The 26,394-nt window shown below is 36.4% G+C and overlaps 3 protein-coding genes across 16 annotated transcripts in view; 1 reads left to right on the forward strand and 2 right to left on the reverse strand.

The window, feature by feature from the left end:
- The window catches only part of unc79 (UNC-79 domain-containing protein), a 216,704-nt gene extending 209,281 nt beyond the window's left edge, over positions 1–7,423 (reverse strand). For 11 of the 13 annotated variants that reach the window (XM_071687677.1, XM_071687676.1, XM_071687673.1 and 8 more), the window contains exons 1-6: positions 7,360–7,423; positions 4,523–4,627; positions 3,291–3,410; positions 1,369–1,530; positions 1,043–1,213; positions 279–371 (exon numbers count right to left, since the gene is read on the reverse strand). In XM_071687677.1, the coding sequence (XP_071543778.1) occupies positions 279–371; positions 1,043–1,213; positions 1,369–1,530; positions 3,291–3,410; positions 4,523–4,544 (568 nt within the window). In that variant the 5' untranslated portion in view covers positions 4,545–4,627; positions 7,360–7,423. Of the gene's footprint in view, positions 1–278; positions 372–1,042; positions 1,214–1,368; positions 1,531–3,290; positions 3,411–4,522; positions 4,628–6,203; positions 6,294–7,359 lie in introns of those variants that run through there. The other 2 variants (XM_071687679.1, XM_071687669.1) reach the window with 2 other exon arrangements.
- LOC139762701 (alkylglycerol monooxygenase-like) overlaps positions 1–26,394 on the forward strand; it is a 255,753-nt gene that overhangs the window by 192,861 nt on the left and 36,498 nt on the right. The gene's annotated exons all lie outside the window — the stretch shown is intronic.
- The window catches only part of Acsf3 (Acyl-CoA synthetase family member 3), a 28,419-nt gene continuing 14,263 nt past the window's right edge, over positions 12,239–26,394 (reverse strand). For both annotated transcript variants that reach the window (XM_071687685.1, XM_071687684.1), the window contains 4 exons: positions 25,065–25,195; positions 24,010–24,112; positions 22,861–23,039; positions 12,239–18,866 (listed from right to left, as the gene is read on the reverse strand). In XM_071687685.1, the coding sequence (XP_071543786.1) occupies positions 18,663–18,866; positions 22,861–23,039; positions 24,010–24,112; positions 25,065–25,195 (617 nt within the window). In that variant the 3' untranslated portion in view covers positions 12,239–18,662. The remainder of the gene's footprint in view (positions 18,867–22,860; positions 23,040–24,009; positions 24,113–25,064; positions 25,196–26,394) is intronic.

The raw sequence follows: 26,394 nt of genomic DNA on the forward strand, positions 1-26,394 counted from the left end.
TTTTGTCGTGAAATAAACTACACATGAAAATTAAAGGTCTGTTTGACATACCAACACTTTATGTGCATTAATTGATGATGCTAGAGTTGATACAAAATTAAAATAAAAATTGCAAGACAATCAAACAGTGCCATAGCACATAATGACCCATTAACATTAATGATACTAATGGTATCAATAAATATACAATGATGATAATAATAAAAGGTAAAATATCTTCCCAATTGAATGAGATGTTAAAATACACTATGATTTCTCTCTAAACAATATAAACTTACCTGAATTATCTGTGTATTGAAAGATCATCATTAGAACAGCTGGAACTGAAGCAGCAGCATAGTTTTCTTCTTCACCCTCTATAGCAGGTGCACCTTTTGTGAAAGAAAATTATTCATAATTTGCCAAGTGACCATTTGTGCAAGTATTACAGAAAAGATCTCAAAGGGGATGGTGATGATTTATGAAAATAAGAAAGGAAGTTTAAAGGTATTGGTTGCACTCATAATGCTACTGTCTGCTACCTTTAGAGACTAACCTGTCTGTTCCATGCTTGATGATCATTTATAAACAAGAAGTATGTTAGGGTTTTCAAAGGCATTTAAAGTTAAAAAACACCACATGAAAGCAATAGTCAGAACTATAATGTCTCAGTTAGCCACTAAGTTCATAACAATATCTTCTTTAAAAAGTATGGGCACTATTTTTTCTGATTACACAGCACTGTTTCCCTCTAGCAGACTGTAGTCAGTCAGTGATGCATGCATATAAAATGGGACAGCATCTATTGCTGAAGAACAGATATCTCTTAAATTAAGTAGCTCTCAAAATAATTGTATGCCCTTATCATAGATATATCTCCTTTAGTACTGGGTGGACAATAGGGATAAGTTGTGATTCGCAAGAGAAATCATGAGTTCAGATTAGTAAAAGAAAAGAATTATAAACAACTCAATCTGAGCCACATGACTGGAGCTGAAAGAAACTCTTGGTGTCAACAAACTATAGGAGATGTGAACAACTTGCTTGTAAGCACAATACTTACCAACTGTAACAGGGAGTATATAATAACAGAGTACAGTGATCAGCTGCTGGTGAAGTGGCTCTGGAACTGAGGTCATCATAGATGCCACAAGGTATGGCAGAGTATCAATCACATTACGCTCCAGGAACACTAGCAAACAGGCCAGGGTATTCAGCAAAGCCTGACCAAACACTAACAAACAGAAACAATTAAAAAACAGTGAACAATAAAATGCCAAAACAAATCACCACAGTTTATGTAAAAAGGTATTAAACATTATATCAATACAGTACAAAAGAATCATGTAATGTACCAGACCAAACATGTCATCCATCATGCCAGCTTACCTTGTGTACCAGATTGAATGAGAGGCATGATATCAACCAAGGCTACAAGTGACTTGTGTAAACCAACATAGTCTAAATTAGGAAAAAGGGCAAGTCGCATGACATCTTGGTCACGGTGGCGCAGCATTTCCATGGGCCGTTCTTGAATATCCCGAAGCACACCTAAATCATGAGAGATGTTAAAACTTTTAAACTCACAGATGCCAGAAAAATTTAACCACAGTTCACAGAGCCTCAAAATTTTGACTACAAGATTCATTGATTGCCTTGAGACCTTTACACCTCACATCAGGATGTTAAGTGATTCGAATTTTCTTAACCAAACTGCCATACAGGATATCATTTCCTGTCCCCACATTTTAGCATAGCTGCAGAGCAAATCTTAAATTTTACTGTCGTAGTTCATACGAATCAGTTTCTAAACTACAGTATAATTTCGTAAGCCACGATATAAGACATCACAGCCTTTTGCCAGCCAGTGGTGCCAGGAATGACAACCACAGTTTTGTAGTGATGTTTAAAAGAATACTCAAGTTACAGGAGAATTTCCCTGGGGTATCATAAAGGATAGAATTTTGACACCATATAAATGCTCTACAGTAGAGTACTGTAGTTCTGTAATCATCTATATTAATATCAGATCTAAACAACAGTAGGGGCTATAAAAACATAAACTGTTAAAAAAAAAAAACATTATATTTAGACACATTCACTCATTAATAGATATATTGCAACATATTTGTCTGACCCTAATAGGGTTGCAAAGGGTAAACAGTACCAAAATAATTCTTTCACTAACATTCTGATTTGCTCAGCTGCTACTGACCCTTTCAATGCAATGGTACATATAGTCTTACTTATTTTTTTGATAAACTGCAGATAATACATAAGAGGATTCCAAACTTTCATCACATAGTTTATTCCAAACTTTCATCACATAGTTTATTCCAAACTTTCATCACATAGTTTATTCCATTCAAACAAAACTCTAATTCTATAGTAAAAGTTTGTCTTTACATTTATTGCAGCACATTTCTTTTCCTCATTTTATTGTTATGCCCTCTTGTTACTCTTTTCAGTGGCTTTCTTAGAATGGTTAAATTTGTAAGTTTTATTTAGAAACCTGCAGATGAAATCAAATCTCCCCTTGTTCTTCTCTCTTCAATGATGGGCAAAACTACAGCCTCTTACTTTTCCCTCTAACTCATCTCATATTTCAAGTATCATCTTTTTTGCATTCCCCTATACTTTTACTATTAAATCTTTTCCTTTCTGTAAGTATGATGACCAAATCTGAAATACATATCCTAATTTAGGTCTAATAAGTTCTTACTAGTTCACGGAACATTTCTTTAGTATGTAATTAAATGCAGTATTAACATTAACCACAAGATAATTTGCCTTCTTAAAAATTCTCATTATGTACAGTTTTAGAGATAGGTTAGGTAAACAAGTAAACCTTTCACACAGTGACTCAGGAAGTTTACTTACAGCCAGATAAAAGTTACATACGAGGCCTCCTTATGGTGTGCTCTGCATTCTTGTGTTGGACTTCATCAATTAACATAGATCCAGAATAACAACAGCTCTTAAACTGAACCCTTTACCATGCAGCTGGTTCCTTCCAATCTACATAATATCGGTTTCTTTTACTTTTGTCTTCTATGTCCTTTGATTTAAATAATCTAGGGTCTACAAAAAGAATCTCTCCATTATGCTTCCCTCATAATCAAGGTTCTTTTTCGCCCTCTTCCTCTAATGTGCTTGTGCAATCAAGATTAATAATCACACAGTCAAGGCAAAAAATTAAAAGGCATTTAAGTGAAGTAGATAATTAATCTCAAGGCTCATTTGCTAAAACTGACTTGAAAAGAAAATGATTAAGTTTATCAGGACATAAGTAGCTGATAAGTGTTGCATACCTAATAATGTCTGCGAGAAATACTTCAGAGTGTTAGCAACATCAAGGCCAGAAGGAGGTGGGACTACAGCATGAAGAAGCCGAAGGTGGTAGTCATTCAAGTTGCGTATTTTGGCGGTGACTGAAAAAGAAATAGAAGGAATCAGGAATAATTAGTTATGATTCGGATGAGAGAGTTATGCAGAATTTCCATAAATGAAGTAATTCAAAAGTGCAAAAGCAAAACAGGCACTTGAAAAAGGAATAGAGTCTCATCTCTAAGCTTCTCTCTTTTGGCTTCGCTCCCTAACTTTGCTCCCTCATATCTAGCTTCCTCTCTGGCTGATCTGTCTCTGTGGTTGTTGATGGATCAGTCTCTCCAACTTTCTCCATCAACATCAATGTCCCTCAAGGTTCTTTCCTATCTCTTAAACTTTTTCTCCTTTTTATCAGCCATTTCCTTTCATCTACAAACAACCAAATACATTCAATTGCTAATGGCCTAACACTACATTCCTCCACATTCTTCAATGCTGCTCCTTCTCTAACTCGATCTTCATTTCATATTGACACAACTATCTTTGTAATATCAGACTTGGCCAGATCATCTCAAAGGGGGTAGACAAAATGTGGTTAAGGTAATGCCTCCTAGACTCAGTTTTTGCCTGTCAAAAATTCCTCAGAAGTTCATTTTTCTTATATCCATATGGAATCCATTTAAACTGTAATTCATTGGATACTGTACCCATGCTACCCTTAGATTTGCAATGTGATAGTAATTCCTCTTTTCATAGAAAGAGTATGTTTCAAAAAACTAAATGATACTTTTAACTGTGCAACCAATACAACATTAACAGTTCCTCCATAAATGAAAATATTTCTTGTTGGGTCTTCTGTTTCCTATTTTCCTATCTCATTTGCTATCACAAATACCCTTGATAGAACCCCATGGTCTGTTGTTCACTTTCCTTTCTATTCATATCAGTAAATAAGTCTGTCATATTCTGCAGTGTAGTCATTGTGGTCAAATATCTGTCAAGTAATTTGATATACATATTTTGAAATTTACCATATTTTAGAAAAGTGTTCATACAATAAAAATTATGAACAGGTAACATAAGGAAAATATCAAACATTATGTGGAAAGACTAATGTTAAGCACTATAACTTCACCTGCTTTACCTTTACCTTTACAAGGTAAGCTTTTAAAAGTCTACTAGAATATTTTAAAACAAAGAACAAAATGAATCTTACAAGCTGCTGCTCTCGTCCCCATTCTGAATGAGATTTAATTCCAGCAGGACCTTTTGTGTTCTATTTCAGTCTGATACCTTCCTGAATGAGAAGGGTGGTGACATCCTGCAAGAGAATAACAGAATCACTAAAAAAGATTTATTTTTTTAGAAATGAACATTTAGTACAAGGTAATGTTGTACTATAATGATCCTGTGATCAGATGCAAAGATTTTTTTTCCTTTTTAAGATAGAATGTTCAAAGAATTTTTGTAAGAAGGAATGTTAAAATGGTGACTTTGGTCTCACATTATGATTCATCTTAAAGTGCAAAATGAAAAGGTTAGAGGTGCTTACTGCACCACCTAGTATGAAGGATACATAGAAATGGCAAATATGGATATTTCAGTAAAGCCATAATTGTAATTCATCTTGAAGACAAATTGCTGAATCTGTTGTTAATCATTGGTAAAAACTTACAGGTAGTACCCTGACAAAACAAAGTGGAAATGCAATAACCCAGAAGCAATTTTGTAAATCAGCATCAAAACCTGCTCAATATTCCTACTGAAAATATGTATGCATATAGAAAGCATATAATTCTGCATTCATAAAAAACACGAACAGGTTAGTACCTATAATGAAAATGATATTCTTCGTAAGAATAACAGTAACAGACATGTAGATCTCATAGACTTGCAGCTCCACCATTTGTAAAACAAAAAAGGCACCTATATCAGTAGATATATTGTGGTAGCTCAAAATCAATTTAGGCTGAAACTGTGGTACTGGGTAAGCTTAATTAGATTCAAGATTACAGGACAAGACGATGTTGAAAAATTCTTGGCATACTTTGTGTTATCTTTGCTTTTAATATAATAGGAATTTAAAAAATAACATCTTAATGATCCATCCTGTTAAATAACTAGGCCTTGTCACTACTGATTTCATAAATATTGCTTATAGAGGAACATGGTTTCCTGTGCACATGCAAGTTTTCCAACATGACAGTTCACTTTAAGTACACATGAAAGATATGTGATGTTACAGCATCAGATAGTTAGTCGAGCAAAGTCTGAAAAGTATGACAATGGAAGCACTCAAATTGAGTTAATCATGGTAGGTTAGGTTAGGAGTTTTGTACCAACTCAGAAGCAACATAGAAACTAGGTTGATTCATTTAGGCTATGCTAAGCTAGACTTGGTCTGTCTTTGATGAGGTATACTCAGACTGAGCTCGGTACGGTAGGCTAGGTTTTAGGTGTTTTGTAGCATCTCAGAAGAAACGTAGAAACAAGGTTTATTCGTTTAGGTTATGCTAAGGTAGGCTTAGTCTGATTTTATTAAAGTATACTCAAACTAAGCTTGGTATGGTAAGCTAGGGCCTTAGGATAGGAGTTTTGTACTATCTCAGAGGCAACATAGAAAAAACTATTGTGGATTTGTAAGAAATGCATATCGGTTGACTCCTTACACTTAGTAGTATTATATATATCATTACTTTTTATTTTAAAACAAAAAAAGTATTAGAGGGGAGGGTTATGCAGATCAAGGAAAAGGTGGCAGTTCTACCATAAAAGTTGGTACAACAATTGGAGAAAGTAACATCGCCTTTGTTAACCTTGCCTGACTTTTCGAACTCCTACCACCCACAAAAATCCATTTCAATTTCAATATTGCAACCGAAAAGTACCAGACATACCCGTGACTTAAGCCAGCTCAGCTTAAACATAGCTAAACACATGATGGCCAGTGGCTCTGTTGTGCAATCTTTCTTTATGGGGAGACTGGCTAGCACAATAATACATCAGTGTTGCATAATTTTTACTCTATATCTCAACTAATAGTAAGAGGTTGGTTAGGGGGAGGAAAATTAGGTAAAATCAAGTGAAACTTTGATAATTCCAAAGAAAATATCAAACTAACCTAAATGAAATCTTAACATGAATAAAGCCTAGCCACCACATTTTTTTTCCTTTTAGCCTAGCCGGCTGCGTTTACTTTCTAGTTATATTATTCAAGATACAGGGAAATTTATGGTTATTTATATTCAATATTAGAGAGTTTTCTTCGCTGACATTTTGTATGTTTATTGCCAGAACATAAAACTAATGCAGTGGGGAAGAAGACTGAAATATTGCGGTGTATTTCGGCTTTAAATGGTATAAGTAAGGTATTCATAGGTTCTGTTCATTGGTAAGGCATTCATAGGCTTTGTCGATTCTTATTATCAGTTCACTTGCATTTCCCCATTTTCCTTGGTCAGGGCTGTACCTATTTATTTATTACTCCATATCAAAGTATAATTATTTCAGTATAAGTATCAAAAGTATAAGTATTCATAGTCTACTGATAAGCATTTCTTTCATTTCTATAGATTTTGCTGTGGTGCCCCTGATCTTCATAGTACTTATTATCGTACGAAAATAAAATATCATATTAAAATATTAATCACATTTCCCTGGTTTAAGTCAAACTTAGGAAAATAAAAACCATTGCATGAACAGAAAAAAAATTAAATTAACAACACTGCAAAAGCGGGATAACGTATATGATACATTTGGCGGCTTAATATCGTTTGACCGACCGAGGCCATTTGACGGCAAAATTACCACACACTTAAATTTTACCCATACCAACCAGTAACGGGAAATTTAACTCAGAAGAAAAGAAATAAAAAAATCATGTCCATAAAATCATTCGTATCAACGAGATTAATATAACGTATTGAGTGAATGATTCGCTTTCACCGCACACTAAATTCCCTAATGTCACTATACGTAGAAAGTGCGTTCCTTTCCAGTGAATCTTTTTGCTAGTATATGAATTTTTCATTTAACCAGAGTGGTCGCCATTACCTGTCAGTGTCTGTGTTAAGGAGGAAGTCTGCTCATGCTCAGTCCGGCATCTTTATCCTTCTCCACGCATCAAATCTTGCGCAAATCTAAATAAATTCCTTCGATTCCCGTATATTCATATATCTATCATAGCTCCTAGTACCTTCAACATAAAGTTTAATCCAACGCATAAACATATTGAAGGTATTATCATCACCCACGATCAGCATATATACCAAGAGGCATCATTTTATTCAGAACAAGATAGATGGACGAGCGAAGCCATGATCAATGCCGGCGACCTCGAAGGCGTCGGATGCTGGGAGAAAATCTTTACCGGCTCCTTGAAGTTCCATTCTCGAGTCAAATCGAAATCGTATATCATTCCCACACATAGTGAGAAAGTCTTCCTGTCCAAGGTCTTTTCCCCGTGTCTTATTAGCAATGTTTCTTCATGTATCTAGGGTTGGGAGAGACATTTGAACATTGTTCCATGAAATATATTGATTTGCATACATGTATCTTGGTTACAATAGAATGAAAACACCATCATTAAACATTAAGAAGTATTCCTCTACCAGGTCTTTTCAACTACTGCATGTAATATATATACCCATGAAAGAGAGTGTTAATTCCATCTTGGCTCAGAATTTCACGCCCACATTTACTTTTGATTGACCCAAAGTTCATCATGTCATCGGCGCGAGCAATTTTGCTTGCAACCAAAGCAGATCGGTCAGGACCCCTGAGAGGAATTTTGCCAGTGGGTACAAGTTTCTTTTGGGTCCACTTCCCTTCTCCATTAGTCTTCTAGTTTTTATCCACTACTGTTTTATGCCATGAGCTGTAAGACCAATAAAAGGGAATGGAAGATGAAGAGGGGTGGTCTGTTGATTTTCTGCATTTTCTGAGATCCCATGAAATTCCTGGGCCCCCTTTTGGACCCCCGGGCCCAGAAACCATGTACCCCCTGCACCCCCCTTCTCAAACACCCTGCGATCGGTAAAGCCTTTGATCGCGTAAAGCTTACTTCCAATTCAAAAGGACATTGACCATGCCCCATAGCGATGTGGCGCACAAGGTCGAGGTGCATATGTGTATATGGGTGAATACTTCAATCTGTTGCATTCTGGTATTAGGACAATAATCAGATGTAAGTATCAGGCATATGAATCAATATCTAAATATCATCAGACATTGCCTGAACCACAAATTAAAACTAGCAGTGGGTAATTGAGTGACTGCAGTTAGGATAATGGATCATTTACATTCATTTTGAGTAAAATGTGTTTGTGTATAACCAAAGACTATAACTCATATAACAGGTCACCTCTAAGTCACTGGCAACTGGCAGAAATGTGCTGTTGCATTACAAGAAATTTCCAATATATTTCCGCTTATTAAGCACTGTATTGGTAGCAAGTTCATTTTGAACAGTATAGTGCAACTACAGAATGTTATGTGATCATTTTAAACTTACCATGAGAAGTGTAAATGGCTCCGAGTGTGAAAGAAAAACTGATTAGGGACTGTTGAAGAATTTCTTTGAAACTGTTCCCTTTAATCTCCAACATTTAACATATGAACTTGGCTTGCTATAAGAGGATAGGGGGGGGGGGTAAGATTTTTACCGAGGGCTTTACTAAATACTCTGTAACCCATACTGTGTTCACTCAGCACATTTCAGCAATCTTATGTCCACTCTGTACATTACCTGTAGGAATCTTTATGAATAAAAGCCTCAGCAGGTAGTGCAATGAAGTTTCGGTCTTTTTTTTTTTATATATGCATTTGAAGGGTCCATTTATGGAAAGTAGTCCTAAATGTGCCTACTTGATACATTAAATAATTATATAGGAGAAAAATAATTGAACTCTGGATCAGAAGAAGAGATAGTCAGAGAAAAAGGGATAACCTTATGGCTGTATGGTTAGTGAAGACAGGCATATCACCTAAAAGGCAGTAATCTTCATAAGAAAAAAGAATTTTCATATTCTAGTTATGTCAATGCTCTTAAAATGCCATTGCTGTGTTGATGTTTAAACAGCTGAAGGAGGGAGAAGAGAGAGTAAAGAAACATTTACAGGTGTGGTCAGGTGAACTTATCACGGTGCAAGATTATAATTATTAAACAATAGCATAAAGTGTCAAAGGTAAGAAATAGAGGCAGTGTTGGGAAGAGTGGTTATGACAAGTTTGGAGTATGGATAGAGTGGTTGGTAATTTGCTCCAGATCAGATAAGAATGGTGAACTTGAGGGCTATCCTCCCACCATGCGAGGGAGGATTTCATCCATTCCTTGTGGTGTACATTACATATAGGACTTTAGTTCATTATGAGAGGATGTCACAGCTTTGTGACAGGTGTAATAATTGAAGAAATATATATATGAAGAGTTAGCAGAGCAGCAGGTAAAACAGAGAAAGACATTGGTTGAGTAGTTTGGTGACAAATCCTGTGCCACATGACATTTAAGTTTCAAGATTTAAGGTACTGATGTAGTTGGTGTTGGAATATGCACCGACGTCTTGATGCAGAATCTTGAGAAAAAGTTGTAGTTGGAGATGTAAAAGGGATTAATGAAAACTTCATCAGATAGTCAAATCTTCATGAGCATAAAGATAATACTAGAGGTACTAACTACTTGGTGTTCAACAGCAAGACCACAAATGTTGGTATAATGAAAAAAAATCAAGTCTATTAATACAAGGGTATTAATTTGTTTATGGATGGGGTTGTTAGGGAGGTAAATGCAAGAGTCTTGGAAAGAGGGGCAAGTATGAAGTCTGTTGGGGATGAGAGAGCTTGGGAAGTGAGTCAGTTGTTGTTCGCTGATGATACAGCGCTGGTGGCGGATTCATGTGAGAAACTGCAGAAGCTGGTGACGGAGTTTGGTAAAGTGTGTGGAAGAAGAAAGTTAAGAGTAAATGTGAATAAGAGCAAGGTTATTAGGTACAGTAGGGTTGAGGGTCAAGTCAACTGGGAGGTGAGTTTGAATGGTGAAAAACTGGAGGAAGTGAAGTGTTTTAGATATCTGGGAGTGGATCTGTCAGCGGATGGAACCATGGAAGCGGAAGTGGATCATAGGGTGGGGGAGGGGGCGAAAATTTTGGGAGCCTTGAAAAATGTGTGGAAGTCGAGAACATTATCCCGGAAAGCAAAAATGGGTATGTTTGAAGGAATAGTAGTTCCAACAATGTTGTATGGTTGCGAGGCGTGGGCTATGGATAGAGTTGTGCGCAGGAGGATGGATGTGCTGGAAATGAGATGTTTGAGGACAATGTGTGGTGTGAGATGGTTTGATCGAGTAAGTAACGTAAGGGTAAGAGAGATGTGTGGAAATAAAAAGAGCGTGGTTGAGAGAGCAGAAGAGGGTGTTTTAAAATGGTTTGGGCACATGGAGAGAATGAGTGAGGAAAGATTGACCAAGAGGATATATGTGTCGGAGGTGGAGGGAACGAGGAGAAGAGGGAGACCAAATTGGAGGTGGAAAGATGGAGTGAAAAAGATTTTGTGTGATCGGGGCCTGAACATGCAGGAGGGTGAAAGGAGGGCAAGGAATAGAGTGAATTGGAGCGATGTGGTATACAGGGGTTGACGTGCTGTCAGTGGATTGAATCAAGGCATGTGAAGCGTCCGGGGTAAACCATGGAAAGCTGTGTAGGTATGTATATTTGTGTGTGTGGACGTGTGTATGTACATGTGTATGGGGGGGGTTGGGCCATTTCTTTCGTCTGTTTCCTTCCGCTACCTCGCAAACGCGGGAGACAGCGACAAAGTATAAAAAAAAAAAAAAAAAAAAAAATGAGTTTGGGGTGATGCTTACACTGCTACTGTAAGAACTCTTCCTCTCATTGGCAGTGGATTCTTTGCACCCCAGGATGTCGAGAACTTGGAACTATAAGCTGGTTGGACTTTCCACTGTTGATAATACATTATTATTATGAGTAAACAGAGGGGAAGGAAAGAGCATGAAGGCAGAAGTAAAAACTTGTAAGATAGTGTGGGTGTAAGGTGCACGTAGGGAGCCATCTTGACATGGAGGGTTCAAGGTGATTACTTGCACCAGTTTAAATCAGCAGTGTCAAAGTAGTACTGCAGTATTACCCTGTGCAGTTGCTGTATTTTTTCCTGTCTGTATCTTCTCCAGACATATCTCATTTAGGTATCTTTTACAATCAATCCTAATTTACTTTTTAAAGAAAAGAATTACGATGAGTTTAAAACAGTCAGGAATGAGAAACCGAGTTAAGGAAGTGGCCACTTTCCATGGAGGTATTGTGCATATCCCACTATCACTCATTTAGTACATCTGAAAAGGACAAGGGTAAATCAACTGCTCTGTTTGATCATCTACACTGGTCATAGTACTGTTCTCCAGAAAAGATGACTTTGACAACTGTGATATTAACAATCTGAACCCCTTCCATTAACCTTTGAACTTCTCTATCAATGGTAATTAGCATTTTAAGTCTCTTTAAACATGCGCTACATTTGGTGGTTGACTGAAAAAAGAATGTAGTTCATCTAGATGCCATAAAAGATGCCCATATCTTCTTCCTTGCAACTCCACATAGAGATTTTCAGTTACATAAAAAGCAGATCTTGCTCTCCTTGTGTTGAGGCAATCCTTAAAGGAAATTATGATGAACACCTAACAAGTGAACATTTTTAACAGCTAAAATTCTTTATACCATTTTGTACCATTTTGTCCTCTTAATGGGAATAAAACTTCCCAGCAAGAAGAATTAACTGAGTGTTTTCAAATTCATGGTAGCCATCCCTGTACACAAACCTTACTTAGCTCCTGGCCTGAAATTTGCCTAAGTCTTCTGGGAAGAGAATGCAATGCTACCATGGTGTTATTATACTATAACCCAAAGATAATAATAATATGAAGACAGTGAGCAATTTAAATTTTATTCAAACTATAGAAGTAGAAAAATATGTGATTCCAACGTTATGACTGTACCATACGTTCCTACATGTTGTGTACTTACTGAGGAAGCGCTATGTTTCTCATAAAATGATATTCAGGAATACTGTACTATGTTAAACTAAAATCACTGCATAGTCTATACTGACCAGATGGAAATTTTGAAGGTTTATAAGAGGTCCAGATTAGTTATACATCTAAGTTATTCATATAATCTTTAAATTCAAATTTCTTTTTGTAACAAATTAGGAATTACATAACTAACCTTAAAGACATAAATCATTGTACAATTAAAACTAGCAAAATTATGACATTCTACATGACTCATCTCTGCACAGATGCCATTCAGAGTATTAACTAACACAGTATTGTAAAAAATATTCCTTTATAAAATGACAGTTTTGAAGGACACCTTGATGCATGTAATGAGAACTTCATCTGCCTGTTACTTCAGATATGTGCTGACAATGCATTAGTCAGAACAACACTCATGTTCACTATTATCAGTCTCTTGGATTCTATACAACTTCTGTATTAAACATCCTTTGTTTTATCAATCATAAAATAACATTACCTGTATCAACAACCATAAATTAACATTACCTGTATTACCAACAATAAATTATACCATAAGATTCTTTGAATAGAATCTTAGAAAAAAAGTATAACACTGATGAAATCATTTGATAAAACATGATTCATTTACATATGCTCTTTTCACTGATTGAAGAGCTTCTAAAAACAGCTACATAAAAGCAAACTAACACCATGCAATACTGTAAGGTCATCAAAAAAAGCATCTTGGAATATTTTCCATCATGGACAGTAATTTTTTTAGTGTGTCATACTCATTTTTGGTAAGTAAAGACTTCTACACCTCTACATTAAGCAACTACAGTACTATTAAGTTGAAAAAGGAAAGGGTAAAGATGGAAAATTCTGGACTGAATACTGAAAAAAAGAGCTGATGGCACCTTAGAAACCACAGAAAAAGAGAAAAGTTGAGTGTGGAATGTATAAGCCAGCATGATGGAGAACTTATTACAGCTTTTCTCTTTGGATGTTAAACTCTAGTTTCCAAAGCACAGATCAGTGAAGTGATAATGAAAGAAATGGATAACCCATGCACTGTTACAGTTATCAGGATGACACACAGGGTCAAGAAAGATGATGCATAGTGTATGCGATGGACAAGGAAGCAATCCATTGGTTGTATGGATGAAATTGCTGAGATGGCTGGGAGCATGTGTAACATTTAATTGGTTATAAGCTGGTAATGACTTATCACAGCAGAGATGAGGATCACACGGTGAGATGCAGCTGCAAGCATACAGGAGATAGTCAGCTACACTTAAAGTGTCATTATGGTGTATGGGTAAAGCAAAGCAAGGTACCAGAAGAATGACTGCTAACTTTCCAAGATGGCATTTTTTTGCACATGCATCAGCTGAGGGAAAGAAATCCAGGCATTATCAATGAATCGACTAGATTTCTATGTAAAAGAACTAGGAGATGTGGATATCTTGATAAATATTCTTACATTGATGATAAGCAAAGGATATACATGAATTTCCATTTCAATACTATTAGTGCTTCTTTGCATACAGTCTATCTGTATACGTATACTTGCAATTCAATATCTAGAGGACTGAATGGACATGTTTGTTTCCCGAGATGAACAAATTTGAGGAGAGTGAAAATTACAAAGCACTTGATTAAGCAGTGAACATATGTTGAAGTTAAATGTGAGTGAAATGAGAGCTGTCATAACTTGATTCACCTCATGTAAATAGGATCAGTAAGTTAAAGATAAAAGAGGGGTATACAGACTATCTGATGTAATGTGCATGTATTCCAATCCATATTTTTTGAAATGGTGAATGAAATGAAGAATTACCACTATAAACAAAAATACTTTCAGGATTAACATTTTAGTCCTTGTGTGTACAACTTAAGTAGGTCTCCGACACAATACTGTAAAAATCTGCTCACTTTTTGAGTACACTGTTTTGAAGTTGAGCAATTATTTACTAGGTGCCAGTTTATAACAGCCATCTAAACTTAACTGCATCCACACATTTATCCAAATAACCCCACAGAGACTTTGTCAACTATAGCTCTTATAACAAATAGAATCAAATCTTTGTATGGTTATACAAACACCTTATTGCACAACCTTTTTCAAACATACATAATTTACTATCACAATACGAAAGAAAGAAATGTGGTAACTTTATTACACATAGATGGATTCCCCATAATTTGATCTTGTTGTTTGTGTACAACCTAATATCAATCCTAAAAGTCTCAAGGATTAAATGTAGGGATTTTCTATTATGGTAAATGTATTAGACGGATACAACTGTAACATAATACCCCACATACGTCATATCTGGGTTACAGCAGACTATAGTATTAGCCATTCTGTTACATACATGTATGACTTCAGCATCTTCAATTGTATTGGATAACCATATTCATCAATCAGTGACTTTGCATGAGTAGCTTCTGCCATGAATAAAACAAAATCTCATGACAAATGGAATGGATGGAATAACTATTCTAAATGCAAAAAATAGGTATGTATAATGAGCAATATCAACATAAAAGAACTATAAGTGTGTGAAATCTTATAAAATGTCAAAGCTGTGACTAGACTTGAACTTCATAAAAAAAAATGGCAAAGTGAGGATACCTAGATAACATTACATTACAATGTAAAAACCTAAAAGGCAGGTGATATGTCGAACAACCAAAGGAACACATCAAATATTCATAAAATAAAATCGGTTAAAGACAGACACATATGTTTTGAAATCTGAGGTGGTGTACTATCTTTCTGGTAGGGAAACACTAACTTTCCCATCTGCTGCTGTCCTCCTGATTAGATGGAAGCAGCTAGCTTGTTTCAGGTAGGATGGCAGGTCAGGGCAAAGATACCAAGAACAAATGCTCACAAGATACCACCTCAGAGAGAGTTAAAAGGTTAACTTCCCTAAATCATGCTTTCAAGTGAAAAGCTCTGGCTGAGCCAATAAAAAGTTTCTTAATTCAGATCGAAATATACTTCACCAAAAGGGGTTTCAAGGCTGCAGGGTACAGAAATAAATGTTCTTCTTGATAATCTCTAGAGAACTCCAAAAGTATCTACGAGATTTAACCGGCATAAGACATGAAGTTCTCATAGTGATGTTCTCCAAAATCTGATAACAATGGAGATATTTCTATATTCAACTGTTTCATTCTCAGCCAGAAATATATAGTTTGGGTTTATCTTTACCCATAATAGGTCTGTTATCTCATGAGAAAATGACTTGAGTCTGGATACATTAATTAACTCACAAGCTTTCATAAAGCCTGTGGGTATGGAAAAAAAAAACATGAAAAGACAATGCAGAACTAAACTGTTAGAAAGACTATTACATGTAAAATGCCTACTACTGTCAAAAGCTGCCACTTGAGATGCAGTCCCCCACCAAAAAATAAAACAGCCAAGGAAAGCCAGTGTTTCCCCACCAGAAAGACAGCTGAAGAAAGCCTGTTTTCCCACCAGAAAGAAGCAGCTGAGGAAAGTCAGTGTTTCCCAACCAGAAAGATACAGCTTAGGAGAGCCAGTCTTTCCCCATTAGAAAGACACTGCTGGAGAAAGCCAGCAGACAAAAGAATGGCCCAACCCCCCCACATACACATGTATATACATAAACGTCCACACACGGAAATATACATACCTATACATCTCAATGTACACATATATATATACACACAGACATATACATATATACACATGTACATAACTCATAGTCTGCCTTTATTCATTCCCATCACCACCTCGCCACACATGAAATAACAACCCCTCCCCCCTCATGTGTGTGAGGTGAGCTAGGAAAAGACAACAAAGGCCACATTTGTTCACACTCAGTCTCTAGCTGTCATGTAATAATGCACCGAAACCACAGCTCCCTTTCCACATCCAGGCCCCACAGAACTTTCCATGGTTTACCCCAGATGCTTCACATGCCCTGGTTCAATCCATTGACAGCACGTCGACCCCGGTATTCCACATCGTTCCAATTCACTCTATTCCTTGCACGCCTTTTACCCTCCTGCATGTTCAGGCCCCAATCACTCAAAATCTTTTTCACTCCATCTTTCCACCTCCAATTTGGTCTCCCACTTCTCATTCCCTCCACCTATGACACATATATCTTCTTGGTCAATCTTTCCTCACTCATTCTCTCTATGTGACCAAACCATTTCAAAACACCCTCTTCTGCTCTCTCAACCACACTCTTTTTATTACCACACATCTCTCTTACCCTATTATTACTTACTCGATCAAACCACCTCATGTCACATAATAGTAATGATGTACTCTTGACTCCTGCCAAGGCCCCATGGCTCCCTAGACCTCAGTAAAGAAGGACCTTTTTTGCCTGCTCTCTCTATGCTTAGGCTTTACCTGTAAGTACTTAGTCAATCAAAAAATGAAGTCCTCAATAAAAACTGAACAAAGATTTTTCATAATATTTTGCCCATATGAAGGCTTCAATGTTTTACAAATCTTCTAAGTATCATTGTGTCATGCCTACAAATCAAATTAGATTCAGAATACAGAATAAGACTTAAAACTTTAAAATCTGTTACCTGCTTCTACATTTTCACAGCTAGACTTCACAACTCTTTACTGTCTTACATTTTCCTGGTTCTATGATGTACATATATTTAAATATGTCATTACATAACCCCTAGGATCCCCTTTTGCAGGGGTACTTGTAGCTTAAAGGCAGTGCTGCACAATCAGTAGCAGGGGAAAGGATGGAATCCTTTGTGGTGAGAAGTTCCTTGATAATATTCTACTCTGATGATATAACCTCTCCAAAGGTGACTTCTTACTCACAGCATAAACACAGGCAGATGAAGTTTAGCAGAGGATGATTACACTTACTTCCTAATCCAAGAGTTCCACCAATCTTTAAGAAACTCCTGCAACACTCAAGAAGCCAGCCATGTCCACTGGACATGGTCATAGGTCATAAAGTGTAGTGATGTTGTGTGTGTGTGTGTGTGTCAGTGTCGCAAAGAGTGCAGGTTAACTGAGCAGAAAGTGACTGAGTCTCTGATGTAGTAGATGCACTATGGGCATGAAGGGTCTTGGGATATGGTGAAAAAGTTTATAGTTTGTAGGGATGAACTAGGTCCAGAGCATAGACAGAAAAAAGTGACTTGTGACGTGTCGTTCCTGATGGATGTATGGCTAGTGAGTTCGGGTATGAAGTAGGAGGGTGGCTCTTTCATACCTATCAGATAATCTTAGTGTGTATGTATTTTGTTAGTCATATTTGCTTGGGGTGAAGGAATCTCTGACTAGAGGTTACTAAAATGTGAGGCAGGGGTAAACATTTTCATTGGTTTGGGTGGAAGAGGTCTAGTGCTGTTGCAAAGAACTGAGTGTTGGGCATGCTGAGGTGGGATTGTATTGAGAGGATCTTGTCCCATCATGCAGGCAGTGAATGTTATAAGATTCCACCTGCATAAGGTTACAATACAAGTGAAAAGTTACCTTTGGCAAGGCTGTGTCATCAGAAGTACACACTTGTCAAAGAACTTCTCATATCAAGTGAGCCCATCATTTCCCTGCTGCTGGAAAGTAGTACAGCCTTGGTGCTGGAACTCCTTGAAACGAGTTCATAGTAACACCAAGACTCTTTCTTTGAAGCAGGTGCTGATGCAATTCCAAATTAAGAAAAAAAATTATCCATAAGAAGAATGGAGAATGGAAACAAGTAACATAAGAGACTTAGTAGAGGTACAAAACCTGCTTTTTAAAAAGGGATGAAAGTTTAACCAGGGATCCCAACATGGATGGCATAAGCTGCATTAATTTTGTGATAATTCAGTGTGGATTTTCCAAAAAATTTTCATTACTTCAGACTCATATCAAACTTTTCATCATAAGTGCCTATTTTCTTCATGAAGTGCACATTCATATTCCTTCTGAATCAATGGAAATTCCTTTTTTCCCATTCATCAACCTTCAATGGAAAACAATAAATTTTCTTTCAGTTCTTGTTACCTAATGCAGAAACACTAAGTCTACAAAAGCTCCAATGTTTTTCTTCTTGTTTAATACATTTGTTTCATAATTACCAAAGAAAACATTTTAAGATTATATATAACTTAAGAAATCTTTTGGGTAACCATGCAAATTATAGCACTCTTGCCCTAATTTTAACTTGTTGAAAATTCTAGCCTTGAAAGCATTTTAAAACCAATAAAAATACGGTCAAAACAACATTTAAGGTAAAGATAAAAATAAGAACATCATAATACATAACTGATTCAGATAGCACCTATGTTGCTAACACAATACACCAGTGTTTTGATAACATTATGGTAAGCCATCTGATTCTGGGAAAAGATCCTTCAAAATTTGCTTTTTATTCACTTTTCCCATGTTGTTGCGAGGTAGATCACCTGTTACACTCATTATCACGGAGGGAACTTGATAGTGGGGCATTCTTTCCTGACCCCATGCTTGTAATTCCAGTGGGTCTAGAGGTTCTTCACCTGCCCATACAATTACAGCAGCTACCTGTCAAGAAGAAGAAAAGTCACAGAAATGTTTAATTCATCCAAACTTTTATTCCCTCTTCACTATAAATGCATTCATATACATTCAAAAGCCATTAACAGATTCCACCTGCTTGTGATTAGCTGTGTATGAAAAGTCACCTTTGATGAGCCTGTACCATCATCTGTTAATGTAAGTTTAGTCTCATTGAGGAATTTATTCTAAAGAATTTCACCATTTCCTTGCTACCGGAAGTAGTGAAGCCTTGAAGCTGCAAGAGCCCCTTCAGAAAAAGGGGTCCTAAAGCTGAATAATAATCTACATTCAAAGTAGTGATTTTGAATCAAATTCTTCATGAAACACATTAGTCACTATAAATCAACACACTCCTTTTAAAAAGACCCAAGAAATTCACTTGATTCACTAGTGAAGGCATATACACGCTGGTTTGGCTATCAAGAATGTGAAGCACTGATTACAATGCAAGGGGCATAATCTTTTTTATGCACTAATGCTTCTACCTTTGCAAGGTAATATTAGGAACTGACACAATGGCATAATTTGCACATATTCTCTCTCTACCAGTCATGTATAATGCATCAAAACTAGAATCCACAATTCACAGCAAACTGCTCCAAGGTTTAGCCTGACCACTTCATATTCCTTGGTTCAGCCCACTGATGACACATCACCCCCATATACCACACTGATCCATTTCATTCTATCTCATGAATGCCTTTCACCCTCCTGAATATTCAGGCCCTAATAAACTGAGCCTCCTTCACTCCATCCTTCCATCTCCACCTTGATCTGCCCCTCTCATTTTTTCCCTTCACTTTTGATACACTGATCTTCATCAGTCTTTATTCACCCATCCTAGTCAACCCTCTCAATCTGATTGCAATTACTACCACTCCTGTTTCCTAATCTGTCCTTCCTTAAATGATCTACTTGCCTCACAACATATATTGTCCTTAAGCATTTCATTTACACACACCTACTTCCATTCTTTTGTTAGGGCTTAAGACTCACAACTATACAACAGTCAGGCCTACAATATCTTCAAGCATACTCATCTTTGCCTTAACAGAAGCTGATCTCCCCTTCCACACACTCCTTAATGCATCCAGGACCTTAGCACCCTCTTCCACCTTATGACTCATTTCATTTCTTTACAGTTCTATCTACTACCAAGTCCACTCCTAGGTACCTTAAGCACTCCACTCCAGGGCCTCCCCTTTCAAAACTTACAGTTAAACCATCCTGCCTCATCCCACTGCTGTATGTTATTACCCCAGTACAACACGTAATACACTCTAAACCCTTGCATTCATGTCCCTCACCACCCTATCCTGGGACAGATTAAACAATCACTGTGACATCACACACCCTTGATGCTGACACACTTTTACCAAAAATCACTTACCCTCCTCCATTCCTACTCGCATCCATACCTTACTCTCCTGTAGAAAACTACTCACTGCATTTAGTAGCTTTCCAGTTATCTAAAATATTCCACATGGCCTTTCTGTCAACTCGATTATATGCTGTCTTCTGACCTATAAATATCACAACCAATTCAGTCTCATACAAATTCTTCAAAGCAAAATCTTGGTCTAGACTTCTTCAATTTGTTACGAAACAATCCTGCTCTTCCCAATTTGATGCTTAATACCCACCACCACCCTCTTATACATAACTCTCCTATACGCTATACTTGGTATACTCAACAAACTTATAACTTTGTAATTTGAAGATTTACTTTTGTCCTCTTCCCCATCACGTAAGGGAACTATAAAATGCATTTTGCCAGTCATCAGGCACCTCACCTTAAGCCATACAAATTGTGAACAGCCTGCCTAACTAATCAACAACATTGTCACAACCTTTCTTGAGACACCTGACAGCAAACCCATCCACTCCTGCTTCTTTGCCACATTTCATGCTATGCATGGCTTTCACTGCCTCCTCTCTTTTCACAAAGTCATTCACTAAGACCTTTATTCTACATGCCTCCTCATCCAAAACACATCATATCTGCAAACTCATCATCTAACACATTAAAGTCTTTCAAAATACTTACTCTCAATTTTTCACCTCTTTGCCTCTCATTACTTCCCATCTGTTCACCTCAATATCATTCCTTTTTGTTCTCCTTGCACTATTCACCCCTTCTAAAAATGTTTTCTTGCTTCTCCCAGAAGTTCATATACACTTTCTTATCCCATCTTTCACATCAACTCTTTCATAGGTCCAGTACCTTCATCTTCACCTCCTGCTGCTTTCTCCTGTACATTCCTTAACCTGCATACTCCTTTCCTACAAATACCATCCATACATCTCTCCTCCTTCACTAGCAGTTTAACTTCCTTGTCCCACCACTTACTGAATTTTATCATACATCTCCCTCCTGCATACCACAATTCACCTGCACAGGTAAGCACTGCTTCTCTAAGTACCTTCCAGTCCTCTTCCACTCCCCTTGCTTTATTATAGTCTCACTCTAAGCCACTCTTCACTCAGTCTCTCTTGTTATAGCCTCACACAAATCCCTTTCCCAAGTTCACTCATTTTTCACTATTTTACAAATGATTTCCTCTTTCCCTAACACCACTGTAAACTTTCACACATGCCTTCACAGAGAAATGACTAGATGTCCCACTTGCTGTCTTTTTCTGCACATTCACATCCAATTACCTCTACTTTGTGTGCCTGTCAATCAGCACATAATCCATAATGCCAGTTGTCCCTGCTGCCCCAACATCACTCATCTATAAATCATTTTTCAAACCAAGTATTCTCACTCATCAATCCTTTTTCAGCTTGCAACTCAAGAAGCTGTACCCCATTTTCATTGATATATCAATATGCTCCTTCCTTGGATCCACCTTCTAAAGTGTTCTTTTAAGACATCTCCATTATGTATCCTTATCTTCATCTAATATATCGCTGCCTAGCACATGCAGCCTACATATCTGTAATTAAATATTTGCTCACTTGGGTCACCTCTCAAAATGGCTATACCTTCCTTTGAACAGACATTTACCATCTTACCAATATGATGTTCTGCTACCCTTGACTTTGTCTTAAACACACACATGCGATATATTCAGTCACAATGCTATAAGTACTTGAAGACATATCTAAGGCCACAAAACCCTTATAAAAATCAATTTGCAGAGTGCTTGGCAATTAGACATGAAGGCTAGCAAAGAGCAAGAGCACCCAATTCTCTGGTGTAGAACTGTTTCCTTTGCTACTTTCACTTAAAAAGTGTGCTAACGATGGATAGATACAGAATCCTACAAAAGCGAAGGGTAAGGTGGATGGACATAGTGAAGGAGTGCTTATAAAAAACAGACTGTTCTATGGAAATATTGGGGATGAGTAGAGTTCATGATAAATGGGGAAGACTCCATATAAGTCATTCTGTGATGTGGATTTTACAGACTAAGAAAATACTTTAAGAACTGAGCATAAAAACAGCTGAATATAAGATTAGAAAATGAAAGGAAAGAATGACCTCAGAAATATGAATGAGTAAAATTATTTAAACAGGAACTAGGAATACAAGGTAAATCAGTTTACAATATCGGATATAAAAACTAGCAATTGTATAATTTTGGTACACTACACATGACAGATAAATAATAGATGTGAGCACATGAGGCATTTCTCTCTATTCCTGATACTACCTCTCTAACATGAGAAATGGCAAACAAGTATGAAAAAATAGTAACATAAGTAATCTCAATATCAAAAGTAGGAAGTTATATATAGAAATAACTTGTTCCAAACAAACTATAGAAGACTGCAACTGATAAATAACCTGAATTTTCACCATTCAAAACAAAGTAAACTGAGCATCCTTTAAGGATACCCAACCACTTCACTTACAGGGTCAAAAATACTAAGGGCAACGAAATTCATATAACATAAAGCAGAATCCAACTTCTGGAAAAAAAAAAGAAGAAAAAACACAATGCATCAACTTCTTGAAATCAATCAATCCTACCTTTTGGCCCCATGTCATATCGGGAATGCCCACAACGGCCACATCAGAAATGTTGGGGTGACTAAGAAGGTGACGCTCTATGTCAAGGGCAGAAATTTTGAAACCTCCACTTTTTATTATATCAACACTGGTACGTCCAAGAATCTTGTATGCTCCATCTATGTACTGTGCAGTGTCACCTAAAAATATGATTATTCAAAATCAGTGTGACTTTTCACTAGCAAGATTTTTTAACCAAACTCTAATCTATATTATGCATTTCCTCCAGCATTTAAAGCAGGGTGACATTATTATACATATTCATTTCTTTTTTTCACACATACTAATATTTCCTTCCGTTGCAAGACAGTACCAGGAACAGATGACTGAGTCTTCAGAAAAAAATTCTCACTTGAATTCTTATTCTGTTCTTTCTTTTAGATATTAATAATACAGGAGGGGAGGATGAAGAAACAGGGATATGATGGCCTTCTTTGGAACAAAATATGCAATAGTTGACACAAATATGGACAAGATAAATAATGTAGAGGGAGCACAAAATTGAAAAAAAAATTTTAAAAGTGACACATTAATGTAATAAATGAGAAAAAATATTACTCAATAATAAGATAGAGTAGCAACTACAAACTGCAACTTTATTAAGTTAAAAATTTTTCTTTTCTTTTGCTTACCCGGTTGCAAACTGGAATCACATCTATAGCATATGAGGAGCAACTTTCAATGAAAGTTTTAATTTAATCCAAGCATTTTTATTGTCACCATGATTCACTGTTGTTAAGGTTACTTAAATTTATCAAGTTACAGTAATGGTTCATAGCAGTGGATGCTTTCATACATTACATATGAGAGAGATACAGGACGTCTGGAAATGAGTTCACTGTTTGTTCCTGACATTACTTTGCTTAAGCAGCGAAAGCAGTCAGGTACTGGAAAAAATGGTAATCCACCTGTTTAGCCACACAAGTTCAGATAAACTTGTCTTTCAGTATCTTTAATTGACATGAAGTTTCAAAATTTTAATTCTTAAATGAAACATACACTGAGTACTACAGATTAACGTACGTGAACTGAAAATAAAAAAGACACGAGGGAAAAAATATTAACTCTTTTCTTGCACTTATGCCTCTCTCAGTAAACAACCTACCTTACCTGTTTTAAACCAACTGTCAAGGGTAAATGCATTGGAGGTTGCTTGAGGCTTCTTCCAGTACTCCTTGAAAACATTAGGCCCTCGCACAAGTAACTCTCCAGACTGTAAAATGGAGAATTTTCAATTATAAGTTTCTAAAATCACATAGTATATATGAATACACACAATGAGAGGCATGATGCTACAGCATATATGAAAATTCTGAAATTAAAACAAAAATGCAAACACACAAAAACATGCAATTTGTCAAGTTTAATGGGGCAGAGGTGTTAAAAACTTATAAGCAGTATGAAATGACAGTCAAGCTTTGAGAACCATTTTCTCCTACCAAGTATATATATATAAGAGCAAGACTTCAAGAATTGTCATTTATTCCCTCTCTGAAATGAAGTCCTTTCATAATTCTGTCTCTGAAACTTCATTTTACTGTAACTTTCAAAGGATATATTTCACACGTTTTAACATTATTAACTATCTTTTCACTTTTCTAATTTCTATTAAATATATAAGATTGGTTTAATCAAGCTCTAGCAATCCTAAATGCTCATGCAAAATGTCATGTCCCTACTTTATCATTTTCCTTTACAAAGAGGTGATTGATATTTTTCTTTTTTCTCCTGTCCTTCTAAATATACTCCTTAAATGCACTAAATTTTTAGCCCACTTGAATTTCTATTGATTCAGAGATATTCCATGTTATTTGTCCCATTCTTTCATGTGTTCATCATGATACATTTTTTATTAATATTTTCCCTTAAATTTCTAAACTTCTTCACTTATTTCTTTAAACCTTTTTGTTTATTTCACTAATGGGTTTATATCCTCATCATTCAACAACATACACACTTTTTCTTTTAACACACACACTTGCATGTGGGAAGTAAGCACAATCCAACAACCAAAGATGACCACATCACTTGTTTAGATGATTTAACTTCTACATCTGATATTTGCCAATTAATAGGTCATCTTGAATGCCTTGCTGTAGAGAGACAGAAGACTACAATATGGCCAAGTGAAACAGGGAAAAATGATAAACAGAATAGCCACCCACCTCATTATCCCCTCCTGATATAAATTCAGTGCTCTGGCTATCTCCATAGCATATCATTTCATATTTCTCACTTCCAGGTGGGAATTTCACAATGCATACTTCAACACCAGGTAGAGGATTTCCAACAAATCCTGGAAAGTATAAGAATGTTGTATTCTGAAAGTTCCCTCGAACAATCTTCATAGCATTCAATTCTTCTAAGCAGAAGAATAGGCAGGGAAATGTGGTTATCATAAATGGATGAATACAAGTGAACTGCATGGAAAAAAGATATCAAAGACAAAAAATATAAAAGGATAAGAACCTACCAGCTGATGACAAATCTGCATAAAACAAAGAAAAATCAAAGTTGATACAGACTGTAATAAAGCATGTCAAAATAGAGTGATAGAAATCAAAGAGAAGGTAGAAAAGAGCTATGTATACGGTGTGATGATAATAAAAAGACAGTTCTGAGTGTAATGAAGTTAACCTGAGGTAGTGAAGTATGTGAACCAAATAAATGATCTGACTGGGATTGTGCTATCAGAGCCCAATGAATCATGAACAAAGTAGGAATACTCTGCAGCAGGCAAATCAAATCAAGCCTCCAAAAGCGATCCAACAATATGGATACTGAAGGAAAGAGATGAGGTGCTGCATGTATGCTTGTATGCAAAATATATAAGAAGGAAGCAAGGGAAAGTGTTTCAAAATTGTATGGCTTCAGTGACTTTTCCAATGTTGAAAGGAATAGCTGTGAAGAGTTAAAGAGTTAACAAACAGTATTACCTGTTACTGCATTCATACTGCAGGTCAAGAGCTTTATACAGGATGAGGACTGATTGTACTACGAAACGTATAGGTGGTGAACCGTGAGAGAGGTATGGAGGTATGTAAGGATCACATCTTCTCCATGAAAACTCAATTAAGAAAACACTGGAAAGGGAGAAGAGTGTGACTGCAACATTTATTGTTGTAGAAGCTTAGAAAATGTTGACAAAATTGTAGAAAGCAGAATTTGATTTGGAGGCAAGCTATCACAAGCAGTGTATGATTTAAAAAAGGGAGAGGAGAGAAAAAAAGTAAATGTTAAAAGTAACAGTTAACAGGATGATGCTGAATGTTAATGCTGGAGTAAGGAAAGACTGCATTATGAGACCATAGTTACATAATGTAGACTTTTATGCAATCCTGGGAAAGACTATGGCACATGATAAAAACACTGGATTAGATTATGAAGAAGCAGAAAAAAAATATTTGTGTGCCTCTACACCACTGAAACAGTGACAGAGTAGAATCAGAGCTACTAAAAGAGATGAAATAATCTTGAAAGATAGGAAAACTTATT

This window comes from Panulirus ornatus, chromosome 44 (genome assembly GCF_036320965.1).
Source record: "Panulirus ornatus isolate Po-2019 chromosome 44, ASM3632096v1, whole genome shotgun sequence".
Classification (NCBI taxonomy): domain Eukaryota; kingdom Metazoa; phylum Arthropoda; class Malacostraca; order Decapoda; family Palinuridae; genus Panulirus; species Panulirus ornatus.